This window comes from Saccopteryx bilineata, chromosome 2, assembly GCF_036850765.1.
Source record: "Saccopteryx bilineata isolate mSacBil1 chromosome 2, mSacBil1_pri_phased_curated, whole genome shotgun sequence".
NCBI lineage: Eukaryota > Metazoa > Chordata > Mammalia > Chiroptera > Emballonuridae > Saccopteryx > Saccopteryx bilineata.
In genome coordinates, this window is record NC_089491.1 from 168,229,603 (window position 1) to 168,252,175 (window position 22,573).

The 22,573-nt window shown below is 40.9% G+C and overlaps 1 protein-coding gene and 1 non-coding gene across 3 annotated transcripts in view; one reads left to right on the plus strand and one right to left on the minus strand.

The window, feature by feature from the left end:
- LEMD3 (LEM domain containing 3) overlaps positions 1-22,573 on the minus strand; it is a 115,048-nt gene that overhangs the window by 66,695 nt on the left and 25,780 nt on the right. Inside the window, exons 2-3 of one of the 2 annotated variants that reach the window (XM_066258343.1) lie at positions 7,254-7,291; positions 38-104 (exon numbers count right to left, since the gene is read on the minus strand). In XM_066258343.1, the coding sequence (XP_066114440.1) occupies positions 38-104; positions 7,254-7,291 (105 nt within the window). The remainder of the gene's footprint in view (positions 1-37; positions 105-7,253; positions 7,292-22,573) is intronic. The other variant, XM_066258344.1, reaches the window with a different exon arrangement.
- TRNAG-ACC (transfer RNA glycine (anticodon ACC)) lies at positions 13,897-13,972 on the plus strand. The gene has a single exon. It is a non-coding gene; the product is annotated as a tRNA-Gly (tRNA).

Below are 22,573 nucleotides of genomic sequence, written 5' to 3' on the forward strand. Positions count from 1 at the left end.
AAAACATTATAGATACTATGATTGTTAAAGTAATTACCAGCAAGCTGTGCCAATCGATCATGAAGCTTGTATAAAGTGTTCATCATAAGATTTTTTTCACTTTCCTAAAATTAAAAGAAATTATAAAATATATAACTCCAAGAAAAATACACATACCAAATAATCAAAAAACTCGTAAGTAAATTTAAAATCACAGAAGCTATATAATCTAAAGCAGTGGACCCCATCCCTCAGAGAAAATAAATAACTTACATTATTTCCGTTTTATTTATATTTAAGTCTGAACAATGTTTTATTTTTTAAAAATGACCAGATTCCCTTTGTTACATCCGTCTAAGAATCACTCTTGACCAGGTATCCCCAAACTATGGCCCGTGGGCCACATGCAGCCCCCTGAGGCCATTTATCCGGCCCCCACCGCACTTCCAGAAGGGGCACCTCTTTCATTGGTGGTCAGTAAGAGGAGCATAGTTCCCATTGAAATACTGGTCAGTTTGTTGATTTAAATTTACTTGTTCTTTAAATATTGTATTTGTTCCCGTTTTGTTTTTTTACTTTAAAATACGATATGTGCAGTGTGCATAGGGATTTGTTCATAGTATTTTTTATAGTCCGGCCCTCCAACAGTCTGAGGGACAGTGAACTGGCCCCCTGTGTAAAAAGTTTGGGGACCCCTGCTCTTGGTGCTTGTCTCAGTCACGTGATACATTTATCCATCCCACCGTAAAGGCCGGTAAGTGGCCCAAAAAAGGTTGGGGACCACTGATCTAAAGCAGTGATTTTCAACCTTTTTTGAGCCGCGGCACATTTTTTACATTTACAAAATCTTGGGGCACACCACCTACCAAAATGACACAAAATGACACTCTGTTAGAATTTATTTAAAGTTTAAATAAATTACATTTATTAAAAAAAAGTTAAATAAAAAAGGATAACCCCCTCATATATACAGTCCCATGTAACATCCCTCATATATACAGTCCCACGTAACATCCCCTCATATACAGTCCCATGTATCCCCTCATATATACAGTCCCGCTAATAGATACTGGAGCTTTCATCAAGGTTGTGGGTTCAAATCAATTTGACAAATACTCTCTCTATATAGACTGGACAAGATCAATTTTAGAAAATGTTGGGTACTTGTGTAACATCATAAGTCCTCAGAGCATCTCTATTGTCAGATTGAGAAGTTTGCTTTCTAGGTAAGGATTCTGATAAATACTAGAGTTCTCCCTGAGGCTATGGGTTCAAATCCCATGGTCAGCTGGTGCAGGGGCCTTGGTTCTGTCTGTTTTGATGGTGCATATAGAGATTTGAGCTCTTTAAGAAGATGACCCTTCAGGAGGCCGTATACAATATAGATAACATTGTAATACATTGTATAACACCCTCTGCGGGGGGGGGGGGGGGGGGGGGGGAGGGGGGGGACTCTTTTAAAAAGAAAAAGGTCAAATATCTATATATACCATCAGGATAGACATAACCAGCTGAGGCTGAGGCTTCATCTAGTGGTGGCAACATTTACCTCCAGTCCTGACCAGGATTAGAAATCGGGACCATGGGGAGGAGTAGCAGTTTCAACTACTCGCTGCAGCCACACAATAACAAGTGCGCGGCAGCCAGAGCGGGGACCTTCCTGGGTTTGGATGAGAGGCGGCCTACTATTGGTTCATCGCTAGTGGTCAGGATGAATCCTAGAAGGTGATTGGTCAGTAAGCGTTCCCTGTGCCTCCACTCTTCCTGTCACTGATAGCTGGAGGGATTGTGAGGGGAATGTTTATGTTCGGATGGAGGCGGCTGGCAGCTGGCCGGATAAATAGCCTCCGCGGGCCATATCCAGCACGCGGGCCATATTTTGGGGACCCATGTTTAATTTCCCCACGGCACACCTGACCATGTCTCACGGCACACTAGTGTGCCACGCATACTGGTTGAAAACCACTGATCTAAAGGACAAATTCATATTTAAACAATGGCTACCATATTTTAGAGAAACTCAAACCTAAAATTCTAATTATCATTTAAATATTTTACTTTCTAGAGGATGACTAGGAAATTGACTCTAAAGTTAAGTGCTAAAAAGGTCTTACACACAACAAACTCTTCCAACCCCCAAAGCAATGCTCTCACAATCCCCTACCACCCTCATCCAATTGCATGCTTATGTACAGTGTGTCCATAAAGTCATGGTGTACTTTTGACCGGTCACAGGAAAGCAACAAAAGACAATAGAAATGTGAAATCTGCACCAAATAAAAGGAAAACCCTCAGTTTCTGTAGGACGATGTGGCAGCATGTGCGCATGCACAGATGATGACGTAACACCGTGTATACAGCGGAGCAGCCCACGGCCATGCCAGTCAAGATGTGGATGGTACAGAGGAAAGTTCAGTGTGTTCTGTAGCTCGCTAAATTAGAATCCATGACCAAAGTGCAACGTGAATATCAGCACGTTTATAACGAAGCACCACCACATAGGAATAACATTACTCGGTGGGATAAGCAGTTGAAGGAAACCGGCAGTTTGGTGGAAAAACCCCATTCTGGTAGGCCATCAGTCAGTGACGGATCTGTAGAGGCTCTACGGGATAGCTACCTAAGGAGCCCTAAAAAATCTGTGCGTGAGCCCACATTGAACTGCACTGAATAGGTATGAAACTGGGAGAGTTTTCCTTTTATTTGATGCAGATTTCACATTTCTATCATCTATTGTTGCTTTCCTGTGACTGGTCAAAAGTGCACCATGACTTTATGGACACACTGTATATTGTTCTTAGGACACTCTTTTCTTTCAGGCTGCCCTTCGTGTTTTGTTTAATCTAATTCAACCATACAATAGTAAGAATATGAGTCTGACACTCACTTTGACCCTCAACCTTTCCTAGGCTCCCAAAGTGGCCCTGTACAAATTTATAAATCATTAATGTAAAACAAACATTTGGCTCTGGCCAGTGGCTCAGTGCATAGAGTGCTGGCCCAGCATATGGATATCCCGGATTCCATTCCCAGTCAGGGCACACAAGAGAAGCAATCATTTGCTTCTCCCCCTGCCCCTTCCTCTCCCACAGTCAGTGGCCTCAGGCGCTGAGAATGGCTCAGTTGGTCCCAGGGCATCAGCCTCAGGTGCCAAAAATAGCTCAGCTGATTTGAGTATTGACCCCAAATAGGGGTTGCTGGGTCGATCCCAAGGCATACTAGAAAAGTCTGTCTATCCCCCTCTCCTCACTTAAAACATTTAATGAGTTATCTACCAAGAGGTAAGACTGTTCTCAGCAAAGTGAGAGACCCAGTGAACAAGATGGCTCCTGTTTTCAAGAGCAAGTATTAAGTATTACATTATAGATGCTAACAAATATAATGTAAATACAGAGGAGGGAGGGAAGTAAAGATCTATTTATGAAAGAGAGAATATCTGAGTTGATCTTTACAGAAAAATAGAATTAACCAGCATTCCAAGCATAAGAAACAGCATGAGCAAAGGCATGACGACATAAAAGCACTGTTATATTTCTTACATAACCAGTAGCCTACTTTGACTCAGCAACCTGCTGGAAAAGCAGTTTGAAATAAACTGCTGAAGAGCCCTAGATAGCAAAACAAAAAGTTTGACTTCCTTCTGAAAGTTTAGGAGGAAGAAAGTAAAACAGACTTGTACATTAGGACTATTACTCTGATTACATGAGAAAAAAACCAGAGAGGAGATTTTTACAACGTCTATGTATCCTGCCAACTAGTCTAAAGCAGTGAGAACCCTCCCCACCTTTAAGAGTAATCACAATTAAGAGCGACCAATATAAGCAATGAGGAAGGGTAGGTTGGAAGAGGGGGTAATAACAGCTTATCACACTATTTGAAATATATTTGTGATTCATGAGGAGGCTGTGTTTTATTATTATTTTCTTTTTTCCTAAAGTATCTATCAAAACAGGATTACTGAAATATGACCAAGAGCAAATTCAGGTAAGATAGAAAAAGCTGGGAAAGTAACAATTATATGCCCAATAATGTACAACCTCATCCATTTATTTTCATGCTGTATGTTCAGGGACAGAAGAAAAGTTTGGACACTGTAAGTGCATGTTTTGTCAAAGCAGCTTTAATTAGTGACACTAATGAAAAAAGAATACTTATCAAAGACTCCTCAATCCTACCACCAGAGTCCCTGGTTTTAGGTGTGATGGCTGATAAGAGAAAAGTGACATTTCCTTCTGCTGACTACTTGCTTTTCAGTCCTTTTACTCCCCCCACCCGCAACTTTATCTCAACCAGATTCTGAATCAAGCCAGTCCTTATCTTTGCATAAGCTTAAAAATCTAAACTGCAAAAAATTAAATATCAAAAAGCAACTGCAGGCCTGACCTGTGGTGGCGCAGTGGATAAAGCGTCGACCTGGAAATGCTGAGGTTGCCGGTTCGAAACCCTGGGCTTGCCTGGTCAAGGCACATATGGGAGTTGATGCTTCCTGCTCCTCCCCCCTTCTCTCTCTCTTCCTCCTTTCTAAAATGAATAAAAAAAAAAAAAAAAAAAACAAAAAGCAACTGCACAGGGCCTGACCAGGCAGTGATGCAGTGGCTAGAGCATTGGCCTGGGACACTCAGGACCCAGGATCAAAACCCCAAGGTCACCAGCTTAAGTGCAGGTTCACCAGCTTGAAGGAGGCATCTCTGGCTTGAGTGTGGGATCATAGACATGACCCCATGGTCACTGGCTTGAGCCCAAGGTCACTGGCTCAGCTGAAGCGTCCCCCTCTACTGCCCCCCCCACAAGGTATACATGAGAAAGCAATCAATGAACAACTAAGGTGCTGCAACTATGAGTTGATGCTTCTCATCAATCTCCTTTCCTGTCTGTCTGTCCCTCCTGCTCACTCCCTCTCGCTTAAAGTAACTGAAGGGGTTGGAATCCAGGATTTTGAAAGCTATGCACTTGTGATATATTAAACCATAAAGTCATTTTTAATAAGTATGTTCAATATAATAGGACGAGAAGGAATTACAATGATAGTGTAGCTTGTGGACCTGATACAAAAAAACAAGGTAAATTTGATTAGGCGCTGAGATTAACACAGTAGAGTTTTAAAGTCTGCTTCCTCCCTCAACTGGAAAAGTAACTGGTTCCCTTTTTGTTTTATATATATATCCTAATCAAACCCATTTCCATTCCTCCTTCAAAAATAAAACTAAATCCAAAATTTTGACACTTGCCCTCTGTGATTACATCTTCAATGAACATCAGAGACCTAGGAATATACTTCATCTATTGATTAACAGATATTAATACTGGACTAGTTAAGTAGAAAAAAATAACAAAACCTAATCAGATATAACTGGATCTCATAGTGGATAACATACGTACTGTTACATTCTCACACAAAGCATTTAAGCACACAAAAAGCTCAACTATAATTCTTTCAAGAATTATTTTTCCAATGACAATTTATTCAAAATATATCTTTATATATAAGAAGGGTCTCAAGTGCCATTCAAATGACCAACTAAGTTATGATAAATTTTTTAAAATTTTTCCACTGATTTGAGAGGAAGTTTGAGAGAGGACAGGAAGGAGAGGAGAAAGAGAGAGAAAGCATTAACTCATTATTTCACTTAAAGTTGTTCCATTTAGTTGTGTACTCATTGCTGCTTGTACGTGCCCTGACTGGAAGTCGAACTCAAAACCTCTGGCACCCCAGGTCAATGCTTTATCCACTGAGCCACCCAGCCAGGGCTGATCTAAGTAGTTTTTATGGTCTATGTTAGTAATGTGAACAAATCAGTTTTAGCAGCAATACACTAAATTAGAAGTAAATCTGAGATGTATATAAATCAAATATTAAAGTTACTTTCTTTATAGAAACTTACATTGGCTTATAGTTTCATTACAGTCTTCTTCCATTCTGCTTTTCAGACTAACATTTAGCTTGAATGTGCCTAACTAGTGGCTTCCCTTATCACTCTGAAAACAAGTTAAAGATCTACCAATAAATCCATATTTAAAGCTCTCAAGTTACCTATCATTAAACAAAAGTAATTTTACAGTTTGAGACAGCTACCTTCTAATTGTTTTGATAAGGTCTAGATTTTCTCTTAGTAACACATATTCTCTAAAGCCAAGTTCTTATTCTTGGGGGGGGGGGGGTGGGATCAAACTGTAGAGACTCTACCAAATTTTCTCACATATTGTCATCACTTCAAATATTTCCCTCTTCTATCCTCAGGCAATTTTTTCCTCAAAAATATTTTCAATTGTTTATATCAAGTCTCTGATTAAATGATAATGGATTTTAAACACCGAGAATGGTGCCTGGCACAAAATAAGTATGTAATGTAAATGAACTGCCATCACCTTCATTACAGTTATTAGTATTTCATAGAGGTTCAGAACTTCAGTTTCCCCATGGAAAATTATACAGAAGAAAATAAAGACTTGTATTTCTCATGTTCAGTAAGTACACTGTACAAATTTAAGTTACAAAGCCAGTAGCAGTATTAGAGTTTATAGCATAACTGATAGTCAACTATTTTAAAACAAATATCAACACAATAGACTATTACTAAAAATAATCATTAAAGTCGTACTCTAACAATCTAAAGTGATATTCTGTGAATCTGATTATATATTATTACACATCCCTCAACACAACAAATGTTTTCTATATAGTTCTATATTACTATCAGTTCCTAAAATTAAGAACTGTGTATTACAACTCAAATATCTTACTCTTTGAACTGCCTACATAATGATGGCAAATGAAAAATGTGAATAAAATTTAGGTTAAAATTAACTTTCTAGACTCTTTAAAAGGAAAAGGAATCATAAATAGGCAGCCTAAGGGATATGTTTCTTTCTAAATCCTTTGCCTTCCTGGTGGTTAAACAGGCATGCCAATGAGCAAAGAATCCAAAGAGAGACAGACAGGATAAGGTGACTGAGGACAAAAACTACTAGGGTATCCAACAACAACTTATGAAAACATGAATACTTTTAAGGGTAAGGCCAGACAACATACCATTGCCATTTTATTAGAAAGTTGGTTTTTACCTTAAAGTGATAAATAGTTTAGCTCTTAGGGAAACATCTTTGTCCTCTGTCAGATTTAATGACACTATAGTTAAGGAATACTCCAAATAAGAATATTTATTGCTTCAACCTAAAAAACTTTTTAAAATTACTATTTTTAGTTGATAATCACCTTAATACGTTTATCATATAAAACATGAGACAAAATATCAGTATTATGATCTTTTACTTACTTGTATTTCTCCAAATGTTTCATCAAAAGGGTTTTTTACTATCAAGGGAAGAAAAAAAAAAAAGAGAACTATTAGCATCATTTAAAAATGAGAAGTAGAATCCCCTAAACAAGTCCTCTGAAATGCCAGCATGTACTTTGCTAAAACTCAATGTAAACATGCAAATAAAATGTAAAGCAAACTAATGAAAATAACAGTTGGGGTAGTATTTTTTCATACTACTATACCTAAAAGTCTCATTGAATTTGTGGTGTTCTCTGTAATTAAAAGCAAACGCTGTAGGCCCTGGCCAGTTGGCTCAGCGGTAGAGCGTTGGCCTGGAGTGCGGGAGACCCGGGTTCAATTCCCGGCCAGGGCACATAGGAGAGGCGCCCATTTGCTTCTCCACCCCCCCTCCTTCCTCTCTGTCTCTCTCTTCTCCTCCTGCAGCCAAGACTCCATTGGAGCAAAGACAGCCTGGGCGCTGGGGATGGCTCCTTGGCCTCTGCCCCAGGCGCTAGAGTGGCTCTGGTCATGACAGAGCAACGCCCCGGAGGGGCAGAGCATCGCCCCCTGGTGGGCAGAGTGTTGCCCCTGGTGGGCGTGCCGGGTGGATCCCGGTCGGGCGCATGCGGGAGTCTGTCTGACTGTCTCTCCCCGTTTCCAGCTTCAGAAGAAAAAAAAGAAGAAAAGAAAAGAAAAGCAAATGCTGTAATGTCAGAGCTGCTGGGCTCAAGTCCCAGCTCCATCACTGGCGACGTGACCTTGAACTAACATCTACTTTACCGCTCGCCACTCTAAGTTATAGTTTCCTCTACTAAAAAGAAAGAATGAAACAATGACACCTACCTTATATTGTTGTTGTGAGGATTAAATGAAATAAATCATAAAAAGTGCCTGCTGTTGGTGAAATAAGTTTGTACAAAATGATTTTCATGTTTGCGCACCTATAGTTTGCATTGGGGGCTGGACAGCACCAGGTATATGTCATGTGGTCTGTGAAACTGCAAATTACCTTCCTGCTTAGGAAGGGCCATTGTTTTACTAATGTTTGCTGGAGGAGAGGTTTCAAGCCAAAAAGTTTTGAAAAGAGCAGAGAAGAAGGAGAAGAGGCAGAAAAGAAGCCGTTTGCAGAGTGAGAGCAGAGACAATGCAGGGTGCTGAGGAAGAAGCCAGGTTGTGCAGAGAGAGAAAAGGTGTGCAGATGGGGAACCAGAGGTGAGGGAGGGGCTTTTGCGAGCTCCACAAAGACTGGTGGGGCCTTTGATTCTAGGAGAAACCGGAGAAGATTCTCCTGGTTGTGGAGCCACAGAATGCGTCAATGGCTTTGGGAGCCCTGTGTGTTTGCTAGTCAGCCAGTGCGAGACTTTAATAAAGGAATGGCCCACCATTTTTGGCTCCACTGTTTCTTTACAGTCTGCCCGAATCCAATGAAAACCTGCATGTACATGGTCATGATGGTGGTGGCCCTTGGCCTTATACCTGGCATAGCCTCACTTAATATGTACATGTTATCTATTACTGTCACTATTAATGACTATCTTTGTTTCCACCTTAATTTGGTTTCTCTTCAAAAAACTTCTAAAAGCAATTACTACTTGTGGAATCTAGAACATGCTTTAAAAATGAAAAAATCATTTACGTAGAATTCTGACTTCTAATAATTTAAAAAAACCTTCCTAGACCTTCCTAATATTTGGAAAAGTGGCAAAAAACAAATAAACAGATCAAAGTAGCTAGGAATTAAATCTCAGTATTAAACAATTTTGGATTCCCAATAATTATTATAAGGTTTTAGCACTTTGTATCTAACATCCCTGTACCCACAAGCCCCTAAAAGATACACAAACAAGTTTATGGCTGAATTATATAGCACCTCTCATAATTATTATTTAGAATCTCTACCATATCATCTATTTGTAAAAACACGTGTGAAAATATTCAGTTTTGATACCCGGATCTCTACAATTCAGGTCACAACTAAGACTAACTGAGCCCACAAAGTACTTCACACTTATCAGATTTCCTTTCTGAAGTGCTTTTCTATTTATATTTGAGAAAACAGGATGTCCCATAGGAACCAGGAACTGCCTGATTCTAAGAAAGTTCACAAGTGAGACTGGTTTAACAAGGTACAATAAAAAAACAAGAAAAAAAAAAGGTATCCTGCTATCATCTAAAGGGGTTTTGCTAACTGATTTTTAGACAATATTCTTTCTATAGAGTAACAAGTTTTAATACTGGCAAAGAAAAAATTTTCAAAGATCAAAAGCACTTAATAGGCGAATAGAAAGAGGAAATAATATAGCTTACAGATGAAATAAAATGTTACAAATTGGAACATTCTTGAACTAAAAAGACAGTTTTAAATAACATTAATTTTTATTAATGTTAACTGAACAATTTAAAATAATGCTAAAATTAGTTAAATATACTACCAAAAGATGCCTTGTCAATCTAGTTGAAAATCTGGTTAAGGCCCTTGCCGGTTTGCTCAGCGATAGAGCGTCCGCCCAGTGTGTGGATGTCCTGGATTCAATTCCCTGCCAGGGCACACAAACCATATGTTTCTCTACCCTTCCCCCTCTTCTTCCTCTCTGTCTCTCTCTTCCCCTCCTGCAGCCAAGGCTCCATTGGAGCAAAGTTGGCCTGGGCACTGAGGTCGGTTCCATGGCCTCCGCCTCAGGAGCTAGAATGGCTCCAATTGCAGCAGAGCAACGGCCCCAGAGAGGCCAAGCATCGCCCCCTGGTGGGCATGCTGGGTGGATCCCAGTAGGACGCATGCGGGAGTCTGTCTGACTGCCTCCCCAACTTCTCACTTTCAGAAAAATACAAAAAATAAATAAATATCTGGTTAAAATTGGTCAAACAATACTAAAAAACAGATCTTGTATTTTCTCTTTATACTATAATAATAATTCTAAAATATATTAAAACATGCAATTCCAAAACACAGGTTTTAACGTCTATAAAGAAAAGCCAGATAGCATTATTTTTTGACTATAAACAAAAGAATTTTTTTTCAAAATACTTAAATGGAAAACTAGCTCTTCAAGTATTATGACAGTATTGCTGCAGATTATAGATGTTCTCCCACTAGACTGCTCTACTGTGAGTTTCTCAAGATGGGGACCATATGCCATTAATGTTTGCCCAGAGTCGAGCACAGTAGTGAACATACAGCTAGTGCTTGAAAAGTGCAGGTTGTGCTATGTAGGTAAAATCCACCGTTCTTTATTCTACTCTGTGTGTTAACACTGAAGGGAAAGTGTTAAATTCTGCAGGAAGTTGGAGAAGGCTAACTATGTTCTGGGCAACTGGAAAGAGGGGGGGGACGGGCGTTGATAACACAAAACCAAAGAGCAGAACAATAATTCTGTTGAAAAACATTGCTCTGTTCTTCGTATCTTCCTAGATTTTTCTCTCTTGTCTAATGGGCTAAAATACCCAAGAGTATAACATATCTAAAAAGCCAACAATATACTTTCCATCTTACGCATCTTCTGTTAAAAATGATTCCCTCCTATTTATTTCTTATGAAAACTGTCACCTATTAACAGAAAGACCTACAGAATTAACAACAGAAGTAAAATGGTTGTTTTAGAAAAGAAATTCCACCTAAAAACAGCAATTCTAACAAGCAAAAAGCGTCATACATTTTTTTCTCTTTTTAGTGAAAGAGAGACAGACTGGAAGGGAGAGAGATGAAAAGCATCAACTCATAGTTGCAGCACTTTAGTTGTTCACTGATTGCTTTCTTGTATGTCCATTAATCGAGGGTCTCCAGCCAAGCCAGTGACCCCTTGCTCAAGCCAACAGCCCTGGGCTCAAGCCAGTGACCATGGGGTCATGTCTATGATCCTATGCTCAAGCCAGCGACCTCAGTTTCAAACGTGGGTCCTCAGCATCCCAGGCTGATGCTCCATCCACTGCGCTGCTGCCTAGTCAAGTGAAGCCCTCATATTTCTAAAAAAAGCATCTTTATATATCTAACTTTTATTCTGCCAAATCTTTTCAGTATTTCTGAAAGCACATCAATATCTTTTATCTCATCCAAATTACCTACACTTTTTTTTTTTTTTTTTTTTTTGGTGTGTGTGTATTTTTCTGAAGCTGGAAACGGGGAGAGACAGTCAGACAGACTCCCCCGCATGCGCCCGACCGGGATCCACCCGGCACACCCACCAGGGGCAACGCTCTGCCCACCAGGGGGTGATGCTCTGCCCCTCAGGGGCGCGACCAGAGCCACTATAGCGCCTGGGGCAGAGGCTAAGGAGCCATCCCCAGCGCCCGGGCTATCTTTGCTCCAATGGAGCCTTGGCTGCGGGAGGGGAAGAGAGAGACAGAGAGGAAGGAGGGGGTGGGGGTGGAGAAGCAAATGGGCGCCTCTCCTATGTGCCCTGGCTGGGAATCGAACCCGGGTCCCCCGCACTCCAGGCCGACGCTCTACCGCTGAGCCAACCGGCCAGGGCCCCTACACTTTTTAACGGGAGCAACATCTGTTGTTAATCCTAATGAAATATTCCTCCCTCCCCTGCCCATCAGGCAACAGTAGAGGAGAAACCATATTCCAAATGCATTCACAGCAAAACACTGCCACTTCATTTATGAGTCCCTTTTCTTGGGATGGATCTGAGAGTAATAATCATAGTTCTTATTCCTTATCCTAAAGCAATGATAATGCCAAGTTGTTATTTCAAATGTTACTCTTCCAATTCCTCAGAGGACAACGGTCAAGTGATTGTAGCCCTGTTACTGTTCTCTTTTATACCCTAGAACCCCAATATTACTGCTTTTTCTCAAGTTCTCCCCTTGGACATTTTGCCTTCAATTTTCTTGATCAGATTATTTCAAACCTCAAATATACCAACTTTTCTTTGTAAATGTTCTTAATACTTTGACTTCTCTTTCATTTAAACTATCACAAATGACTGTAAAAGTCAAACTCCTAAAAATGTTTCAATTACACTACACTCTTCAAAATTGTACAATATTTTCCCACCACATTTTGCTTCAAGCAACTAATTATAGTTTTGTGACACTTTACTACTAAGACACGCTGACTCTCCTCCAAACATCTCTCACTATTTCAAAAATGTCACTAGTTTTACTGATCCTATCAAATGTAAACTTTATTTGATCCCTTAGGCTAACATCAAATTTATCAACCATTGTGAATTCCCAGTTAAAAAGGGGCAAATGAAGTATATCAACCTATAAATGTATTCACAAAATATATGTTTAATCTTGACCATATAGGTTGTTCTCGGAAAGGATCAATTTTGGTCAGAGGGTGGCAGTAAATGGAAGTAAAGTCTGTGGTGACCAAAGTTCTTTTACAACTTAAATATTTAATAAATATCTTAAGTACTTTTCTGCTAGGCAACAGAAATATGGCAGTGACAAAAATAAAAATATATCCCAGCCCTCAAGTAGCTTATGTTCTAGAGCAGTGGTCCCCAACCTTTTCTGGGCCACACACCGGTTTAATGTCAGAAAATATTTTCACGAACTGGCCTTTAGGGTGGTACAGATAAATGTATCACGTGACCCAGACAAGCATCAAGAGTGAGTCTTCGGCGGATGTAACAGAGGGAATCTGGTTGTTTTAAAAAAATAAAACATCGTTTAGACTTAAATGTAAATAAAGCGGAAATAATGTAAGTTATTTATTCTTTCTCTGAGGACCAGTACCAAATGGCCCATGGACCGGTCCCGGTCCGCGGCCCGGGGGTTGGGGACCACTGTTCTAGAGAGGTTAGAAGAGACACTGAACAAATACACTTAAAAATGTACAGCAGGGATCTCCAAACGTTTTACACAGGGGGCCAGTTCATTGTTCCACAGACTGTTGGAGGGCCGGACTATAAAAAAACTATGAACAAATCCCTATGCACACTGCACATATCTTATTTTAAAGTAAAAAAACAAAACAGGAACAAATACAGTATTTAAAATAAAGAACCAGTAAATTTAAATAAACAAACTGACGAGTATTTCAATGGAAACTATGGGCCTGCTTTTGGCTAATGAGATGGTCAATGTCCAGTTCCATATTTGTCACTGCTAGCCGTAACAAGTGATATGACGTGCTTCCGGAGCCATGATGCGTGCATCCCGGAAGTAGTACTGTACGTGAGTGATGCCAAGCTTTGCCCGCGCCACCACATACAGTACTCCAGGGCCACCAATGAAAGAGGTGCCCCTTCTGGAAGTGCGGCAGGGGCCGGATAAATGGCCTCAAGGGGCCGCATGTGGCCCGCGGGCCGTAGTTTGGGGACCCCTGATGTATAGTATATCAAATGCTTCTAGTGTTTTAACGATAAAACAGTAAGAATGGTGCTTGATACATGAGAAGTAAGTAATATTAAATAAGATGGTCAGAGAAGGCCATACCAAGAAAATTGCATTTGAATGGAAACCTGAGATAGCAGAGGGAATAGTGATGGATAAAGAATCTGATGTAGCCTGACCTGTGGTGGCGCAGTGGATAAAGCGTCGACCTGGAAATGCTGAGGTCGCCGGTTTGAAGCCCTGGGCTTGCCTGGTCAAGGCACATATGGGAGTTGATGCTTCCAGTTCCTCCCCCATTCTCTCTCTGTCTCTCTCTCCTCTCTCTCCCTCTCTCTCTCTCTCTCTCTCCCTCTCTAAAAATGAATAAAATGCCCTGGCCGGTTGGCTCAGCGGTAGAGCGTCGGCCTACCGTGCGGAGGACCCGGGTTCGATTCCCGGCCAGGGCACACAGGAGAAGCGCCCATTTGCTTCTCCACCCCTCCGCCGCACTTTCCTCTCTGTCTCTCTCTTCCCCTCCCGCAGCCGAGGCTCCATTGGAGCAAAGATGGCCCGGGCGCTGGGGATGGCTCCTTGGCCTCTGCCCCAGGCGCTAGAGTGGCTCTGGTCGCAATATGGCGACGCCCAGGATGGGCAGAGCATCGCCCCCTGGTGGGCAGAGCGTCGCCCCTGGTGGGCGTACCGGGGGGATCCCGGTCGGGCGCACCGGGTGGATCCCGGTCGGGCGCATGCGGGAGTCTGTCTGACTGTCTCTCCCTGTTTCCAGCTTCAGAAAAATGAAAAAATAAAAAAATAAAATAAAATAAAAATGAATAAAATAAAATAAAAACCTACTAAAAAAAATAATCTGATGTATAATGTGATTAAGTTGTTTCCTTGAGATAAATGCAGTTCACAAAGCTGGGCTTCAGAAAGATGGAATTCAAACCTATGTCTGACTCCAAAGCCTACAGTCTTTACATTATAGAAAAAATAACTAGAGAAAAAAAATACTTGATTTAAGGAAAGAATTCTTCTTCTGAATCTTCAGATTTGGAATCATTAAACTTGAATCTCCTGGCCTGACCTATGGCCAGGATAAAGCATTGATCTGAGGTAGACGGTATGAAACCCTGGGCTTGCCTGGTCAAGGCACAGATGGGAGTTGATGTCTCCTGCTCCTCCCCACTTCTCTCTCCCCTCTCTAAAAATATGAATAGATAAAATCTTAAGGAAAAAAGAAACACTTTAATCTCCTTATGATGTAATGTATGAAAAATGCCCCAAATGGGAAAAGGAGGAAAAGACACTGCTGTTGTAGAATACACTCTTGTATACCAGATGAGGAAAACTTCAAAACCAAGTTCTCTAACTGTAGTACAGGAAAGGATTTTCCATGATATATCAAAATATAAAGTGTCCCATGACCACCACAGGCAGCATTAATCACTCCTCTTCTCTCTGCTACTGTGGCCCCTTTTCATAAGAATGATATATAACTTACCACAAGGCATTCATTTTCTTAAAAAAATCATAATTCTTTTTATTTAGTACCATACTACAACTAAATAACATTTGGGCTTCATCTTCCAATCTAAGATATTCACAAACATGTATCAAATGCTTTCCATGTGCCAGGCATTATCTTAGTTACAGGAGATTTAAAATAATAAAATTATGTAAGCCCTATCCTCAAAAAGTTCGGTCTCAAAGGCAGTAACTGCAGACATGCACATTCACAGGCAGTCTCTTGTTATTTCATAACTCCATGACATTAAATGTAGGTTTTAGCCTTTGGAAACTTCAAGTCATCTAGACAGTTAAATATACCTGCTTAACTGACCAATTCCCTCAGAGTTATACCTCTGTAAACAGACATTCAAATTCTCAAATCCCATCTCCTAGCACTAATGGTTTAAACAAAACATTTTATGTGAAAAAGTGGGAGGTAGGGAGACAAATGTTTCCAGCAGCTGTAGAACACTGCACCTGTGTGGCACTTTTGCATTACACAATCAACCAGACTAATCTAAAAATGGACAGATTGAACACAACAGTACATTCTTCATGACAGTACATTCTTTTGCAACACACCACATTGTGCATTTGTTCTCTGAAAGTTCTCTAATTGTTGTTTCATGGCTCTATTAAATATATGGTCATTCTAAAATACAGAAACAATTCACTTCAAGTATACTTAATAAACTATTATGAATACTGAGATTAAATCAACAGTCAAAACAAAGTTTTATGGAAAAACTGTCAACTATAACACTTACCTAAGGTAAACTCTTGTACAACCCTGTTCTACTTATAAATAACTTTTCCATTTTAACCCCACTGATCTGAATTTACAGAGGTACAGACCTATATGGAGATAATGAATAAAAGGGAAGGAAAGCAGGAATTCAAACATTCCTCCACTTCTCATACATATCCTACAGGATTCCCAACTTTTCACTTGTCCTGTTTTAAGAGGCAACAATTCTGTACTACTTCCAAATAAGCTGTACTTAAAGAACAGAAATAGTGGGCCCTGGCCAGTTGGCTCAGTGGTAGAGCGTCAGCCTGGCGTGCAGGGGACCCGGGTTTGATTCCCGGCCAGGGCACATAGGAGAAGCGCCCATTTGCTTCTCCACCCCCCCCTTCTTTTATGTCTCTCTCTTCCCCTCCCGCAGCCAAGGCTCCATTGGAGCAAAGATGGCCTGGGCGCTGGGGATGGCTCCTTGGCCTCTGCCCCAGGCGCTAGAGTGGCTCTGGTCATGACAGAGCGACGCCCCGGAGGGGCAGAGCGTCGCCCCTGGTGGGCGTGCCGGGTGGATCCCGGCTGGGCGCATGCGGGAGTCTGACTGTCTCTCCCCGTTTCCAGCTTCAGAAAAATACAAAAAAAAAGAAATAAATAGTGATTCTATAAAACAAAAATAAAAAGGGCTTTAAGTGTGGACATCAAAATACTAACAACATAATGAAAACACCAAGGAAATAAAAGGTCAAAACTGATTACTGTCAATAGCCTTATTATATGGTTGGTTCTTATTCTTCATCTATGATAAAGAGAACTATGATCTCTGTCAACTTTGTGGTCACTTGAAAGTCCCACAGTTATTCACTGTAAAAATGATTCTCTAGAGAAAAAAAACCACAAATGTAAAAGACTGTAACTGAAATGTCTTCATTCAAATTCTAATTACAATTGTAGCTGTACCCCAAGTTTGGGATCTCTGTAACAACAACTATAAAAAGAGCAAATGGGCCAAAAAGTATTTATGGAGCATATTCTATATACTGTGTTCTGAGAGCATGCCTCTTAAGCAGTGGTGGATATAAACAAGTAGAGATGATATATAATGTGATCAATACCACCTTGGCCTTTTGTAACCTACTTTAAGAATTCAGGAAAGGACAAATAATTTCTGCCTAAATTACATTTGAGCCTTAAAAATAAAACAAGAGTAATAAAATGGAATGAACTACTGGAAAAGGCAACATTGATGAAGATAAAAAATATCATGCTGAGTGAGAAAAGCTTTATAAAAGAGTATTCTATTCTGTGAGTCCTCTTATATGCAGTTTCAGACAGGCAAAACTAATACATGGTGAAAAAAACAGAATTGTGATGCAACACTAACCAGACATGAGGAAATTTGGTCTATATCTGCAGAGATTTAAGTTATACAGCTGGATGATTTGTCAAAAACTACCTGATAGTATATTAAAGATTTATGCATCTGACTTTATGCAAATTTACCCTAAAAAAAATAAAAAGCCCACCCCACTAATCAATACCATGCATGAAGTATGTAAGGGTAAAGTACTGTAATATCTTCAACTTACTCTGATATACATTTAAAAAAAAAGAGTAATAAAGTGATGGATAAGATATATAATAAAGCAACTACAGAAAATATTAACTATAGAATATAGGTGTGGGTATATGAGTGTTCACAGCACAATTCTTTCAATTTTCTTTTTTTTAAATAAATTTTTATTAATTTTAATGGGGTGACATTAATAAATCAGGGTACATATGTTCAAAGAAAACATCTCCAGGTTATCTTGTCATTAATTATGTTGCATACCTGTCACCCAAAGTCAAATTGTCCTCTGTCACCTTCTATCTGGTTTTCTTTGTGCCCTTCCCTGCCCTCCTCTTCTTCCTCACCCCCCCCCCCGTAACCACCACACTCTTGTCCATGTCTCTTAGTTTCATTTTTATGTACCATCTATGTGGTACAGTTCTTAATTTTTTCTGATTTACTTATTTCACTCCATATAATGTTATCAGGATCCATCCACTTTGTTGTTAAATGATCCGACATCATCATTTCTTATGGCTGAGTAGTATTCCATTGTACAGGGGCTACCCAAACTTTTTACACAGGGGGCCAGTTCACTGTCTCTCAGACAGTTGGAGGGTCAGACTATAAAAAAAAACTATGAACAAATCCCTATGCAGACTGCACATACCTTATTTTAAAGTAAAAAAACGAAACAAATACAGTATTTAAAATAAAGAACAAGTAAATTTAAATCAACAAACTGACCAGTATTTCAATGGGAACTATAGGCCTGCTTTTGGCTTATGAGATGCTCAATGTGCTCCTCTCACTGACCACCAATGAAAGAGGTGCCCCTTCCAGAAGTGCGGCAGAGGCTGGATAAATGGCCTCAGGGGGCCGCATGCAGCTCGCGGGCCATAGTTTGGGGACGCCTGCCATAGTATATATATATATGTACCACATCTTCTTTATCCTTTCATCTATTGAAGGGCTTTTTGGTTAAAATTTCTCAAACTAAAATGCTAGGGCAAGAAAAGTATAAAGAACAAAACAGCCAAACCAGGTGGTGGCACAGTGGATAGACTGTCTAGACTGACAGTCTATCCTGAGGACCCAGGTTCAAAACCCCAGGTTAGGCCCTGGCCGTTTGACTCAGTGGTAGAGCGTCGGCCTGGCGTGCAGAAGTCCCGGGTTCGATTCCCGGCCAGGGCACACAGGAGAAGCACCCATCTGCTTCTCCACCCCTCCCCCTCTCCTTCCTCTCTGTCTCTCTCTTCCCCTCCCGCAGCCGAGGCTCCATTGGAGCAAAGATGGCCCGGGCGCTGGGGATGGCTCCTTGGCCTCTGCCCCAGGCGCTAGAGTGGCTCTGGTCGCAACAGAGGGACACCCCAGAGGGGCAGAGCGTCGCCCCCTGGTGGGCGTGCCGGGTGGATCCCGGTCGGGTGCATGCGGGAGTCTGTCTGACCGTCTCTCCTCATTTCCAGCTTTCGAAAAATACAAAAAAAAAACACAAAAAAACCCCCACAAAATCCCAGGTTGCTGGCTTGAGTAAACTGTCACTCACTGGCTCAGCTGGTGCCCATAGGTCAAGGAACATATATGAAAACAATCAATTAACAACTAACGTGTGGCAACCATGAGTTGATGCTTCTCATCTCGCTACTTCCTGTCTGTCCCTGTCTCTGTCTCCATCTCTTTCTCACTTAAAAAAAAAAAAGTATTTGCTGGAAGTGCTAAAATCCTACAAGAGAAGTGATGAATGATCACTTCACTTCTATACCTAGGTACATTACGTAAGAAAAACGATTTTAAAAACTGTAAGCTACTGTATAGGAAAAGAAATATTTTCTTTCTTTCAATTCAATCTAAATTCTTGACAAATCAAAAACTATAAAAAAGAAAAGTTCGGCCTTGGCCCGCTGGCTCAGTGGTAGAGCATCGGCCTGGAGTCCAGGAGTCCCAGGTTTGATTCCCAGCCAGGGCACACAGGAGAAGCGCCCATCTGCTTCTCCACCCCTACCCATCCCTCTCCTTCCTCTCTGTCTCTCTCTTCCCCTCCCGCAGCCAAGGCTCCATTGGAGCAAAGTTTGCCTGGGCGCTGAGGATGGCTCTGTGGCCTCCGCCTCAGGCGCTAGAATGGCCCTGGTTGCAACAGAGCATCGCCCCCTGGTGGGCATGTGGGTGGATCCCGGTCCGGCGCATGCGGGAGTCTGTCTGACTGCCTCCCCATTTCCAACTTCAGAAAAATACAGAAAAAAAAAAAAAAAGTTCCTCTTTTCCTGCAAAAAGAAATAGAAGAGTTATTATAATGTATTATTTTATTTTAGAAAAACCTGGATAATAATAGTCTTATTTTTTAAAATTCATATAATTTATATTTACAAATAAGATTTTAAGTTATCTCTTTTACTAAAACAATGTCAGAAACTTGGCTTATATTGGATCCACCGGGTACAAGAACAAACATCAGAGACTTTCAGGAGCTTAGATGGTACTTTATTGGCCAAGTTTAACCTGCGCAGGGGCGAACTCCCAAGATGTCCTGAGACACCACTCTCACAGGGAGATGCAAATGGGAGTCACCCCTGGCACTTACAGCCAGGTCCTTATATATCCTAAGTAAACAAGCATTATACAGAAGCAGATGTGGCAGTTACCTATTCGCTAAGGGGTCCCGCACGCAGCATAGCAACAGGGGCTGGGTTTAGCTTAGTGGTGAATTTCAAACATAAACTTCTGATAAGGGTCTCTGACCAATGGAATGCAAACGTTTTTCCTCCTTTGTGCTGATCTTCTTTGTTCTCAGCCTCACAGGGGCTCTATCACACCTCCCTGTTCTGGCTCCTTCAATAATTACACTCTGGCAGTCTCAGCACCCCTTCCTGAATCTAACAGCTTATAGAAAAATAGTCACCCTGGCTGGTTGGCTCAGAGGACAGAGTGTCTGTCCGACATGCGGACATTCCAGGTTTGATACCTGGTCAGGAATGAGAAGTAACTATTTCTCTTCCTCACCCTCTCCCTCTTCCCTTCCCACAGCCAGTGACTTGACTGACTCAAGTATATGCCCAAGCACTGAGGATAGTTCAGTTGATTCAAGCACTGGCCCCAAACAGGGGTTGCTGGGTAGACGTTGGTCGGGCACGTACAGGAATCTATCTACCCTCCTCTCACTTAAAAAAATAAAAATAAAAAAGTAGCCAAAATATGGGAGTTTATGTGTCTAATAACTTTTAAAATGCCAATGTTTAACAAATACTGTATTCAAAATGACTTTCTAACATGCTTAACCTATTGAGCTAGAGATAATTCACCTACCACTAATTTAACAAGACTGGTTTCGTATACCTTAAATAAAATTATTACTAAATGTAAATCCAGTGGCCACCGCCATGGCTATGCAGGTTCAGGTTCCCACTGGATTAGGGCAGATGATAAAGGAACAGTAGAGATAGAAAATGGTGGGCCATTCCATTTACTCGAGTCCAGTAATGGCACACAAGCAAACAGGTAGAAAAGACCACTTCCCTCTCACTCAGGGCTCCCAAAGCCCCAACTCATTCTCTTGCTCGGACTCACAGTCCCCTCCCCCCCCACCAGCCTCAGCAGGGCTCCCAAAGTCCTCAGAGCTCTCGCCCTCTCCCTCACTCTCTCTCTCTCTCTCCCCCCCTACTCTCTCCAGCAAAACAGGCTGGGGGGGGGACCCTTCTCCAGCAAACAATAGCGTCTGCCCACAGGGGCAGGCAATCCTCAATTTGCAATCTGCCGCCCTGAGGGCAAGCACAGCAGCCTTTCAGACTACACTCATATGGCGCTCCCCAATACAAGCACGCAAACCTAAAAACCACTTGTTATGAACTTGTTTGCCCAACTCTAAATTAGAAAATTAGATCACTAGCAAATCAAGAAAATTTCAAAATATTACACAATTTAAAAGACTTTCATGACAGTTTATCTCTTCCAAAAATGAATTTTTTTTTAGAGAGAGAGACAGGAAGGGAGAGAGATGAGAAGCATCACTTCTTTGTTGTGGCACCTTAGTTGTTCATCAATTGCTTTCTCATATGTGCCTTGACTGGGGTGGCTATAGCAGAGCCAGTGACCCCTTGGCTCAAGCCAGTTACCAAGGGGTCATGTCTTATGATTCCACACTCAAGCCAGCAACCCTGTGCTCAAGCTGGTTTTGAACCTGGGTACTTAGCCAACACTATCCACTGTGCCACCACCTGGTCAGGTTGAACTCTGATTTTTTAATAGAGACCCATAATTCAAAGAATATTTGATAGCATTATTGATTACTGAATCTAACTAGTAACTAAAATTGAAGTCCCCTTCAAAAAAACTGTTTAATCCAAGAGAAGACTTTAAGAAACAATCAACAGCTTACTTTAAGATAAAATATGAAGTTAATAATAAATCTCTCCTCAACACACACACACACACACACACACACACACACACACCTCCCCAAGTCTTTAGTGGCTCAAAACTTCAGAAGGAAACCTTTAGCATGCTGCCTCCATCTTATTTTGTCAGCTAAAGACACTTCTGTAGTTTCCCCAATGTTGGGAGGAAAGATAGTATAAGAACACATTCAAATAAAGACAAATTAGTATGTCTATGTAAATTATGGAAGCTTTATCTTACTATACTATTCAAAGTCCAGAAGTTTGAGTGACGTGGCTTTTCCATTAGAATGCTGGGTTTTCAGAACTCTTAAAAACTATTTTTATACATATGACAATTAAAGAATTATGCTACTGCATACTGACAAGAACAGAAAAAATAAAATAACCAAGTCAACCCACAAAGGTTATACAAACCTATAAATAAAACCAAGTATCTGTGCAGATTACTGGCACCCAAAGGAATTTATGCTAATATAATAATACTGTAACTTATTAAACATGGTGACAGCTCACTGTATTAACAGATTTTAAATATTAACTGTTACACACTAAAGATTGGCTGTAACACTTCCTCAAGCTTTACCCTGCCAAGAATACAAGTGAAACGGTATTATAACAAGGTCTGTTCAGAGATAATCCTGCTAAATGAGAATTTGAAGATCCAAAAAGGATCTGTAACACACTGTATAACCTACCTTCAGCATAATACAATAAAGCAACATGAATTTCCCATACAGTTAAATACAAGCCGTCTTCTACTTAGTAACATTCTCAATCAAAAGGCACGTTTAAGGCCTGACCTGTGGTGGCGCAGTGAGATAAAGCGACGACCTGGAACACTGAGGATGCCGGTTCGAAACCTTGGGCTTGCCTGGTCAAGGCA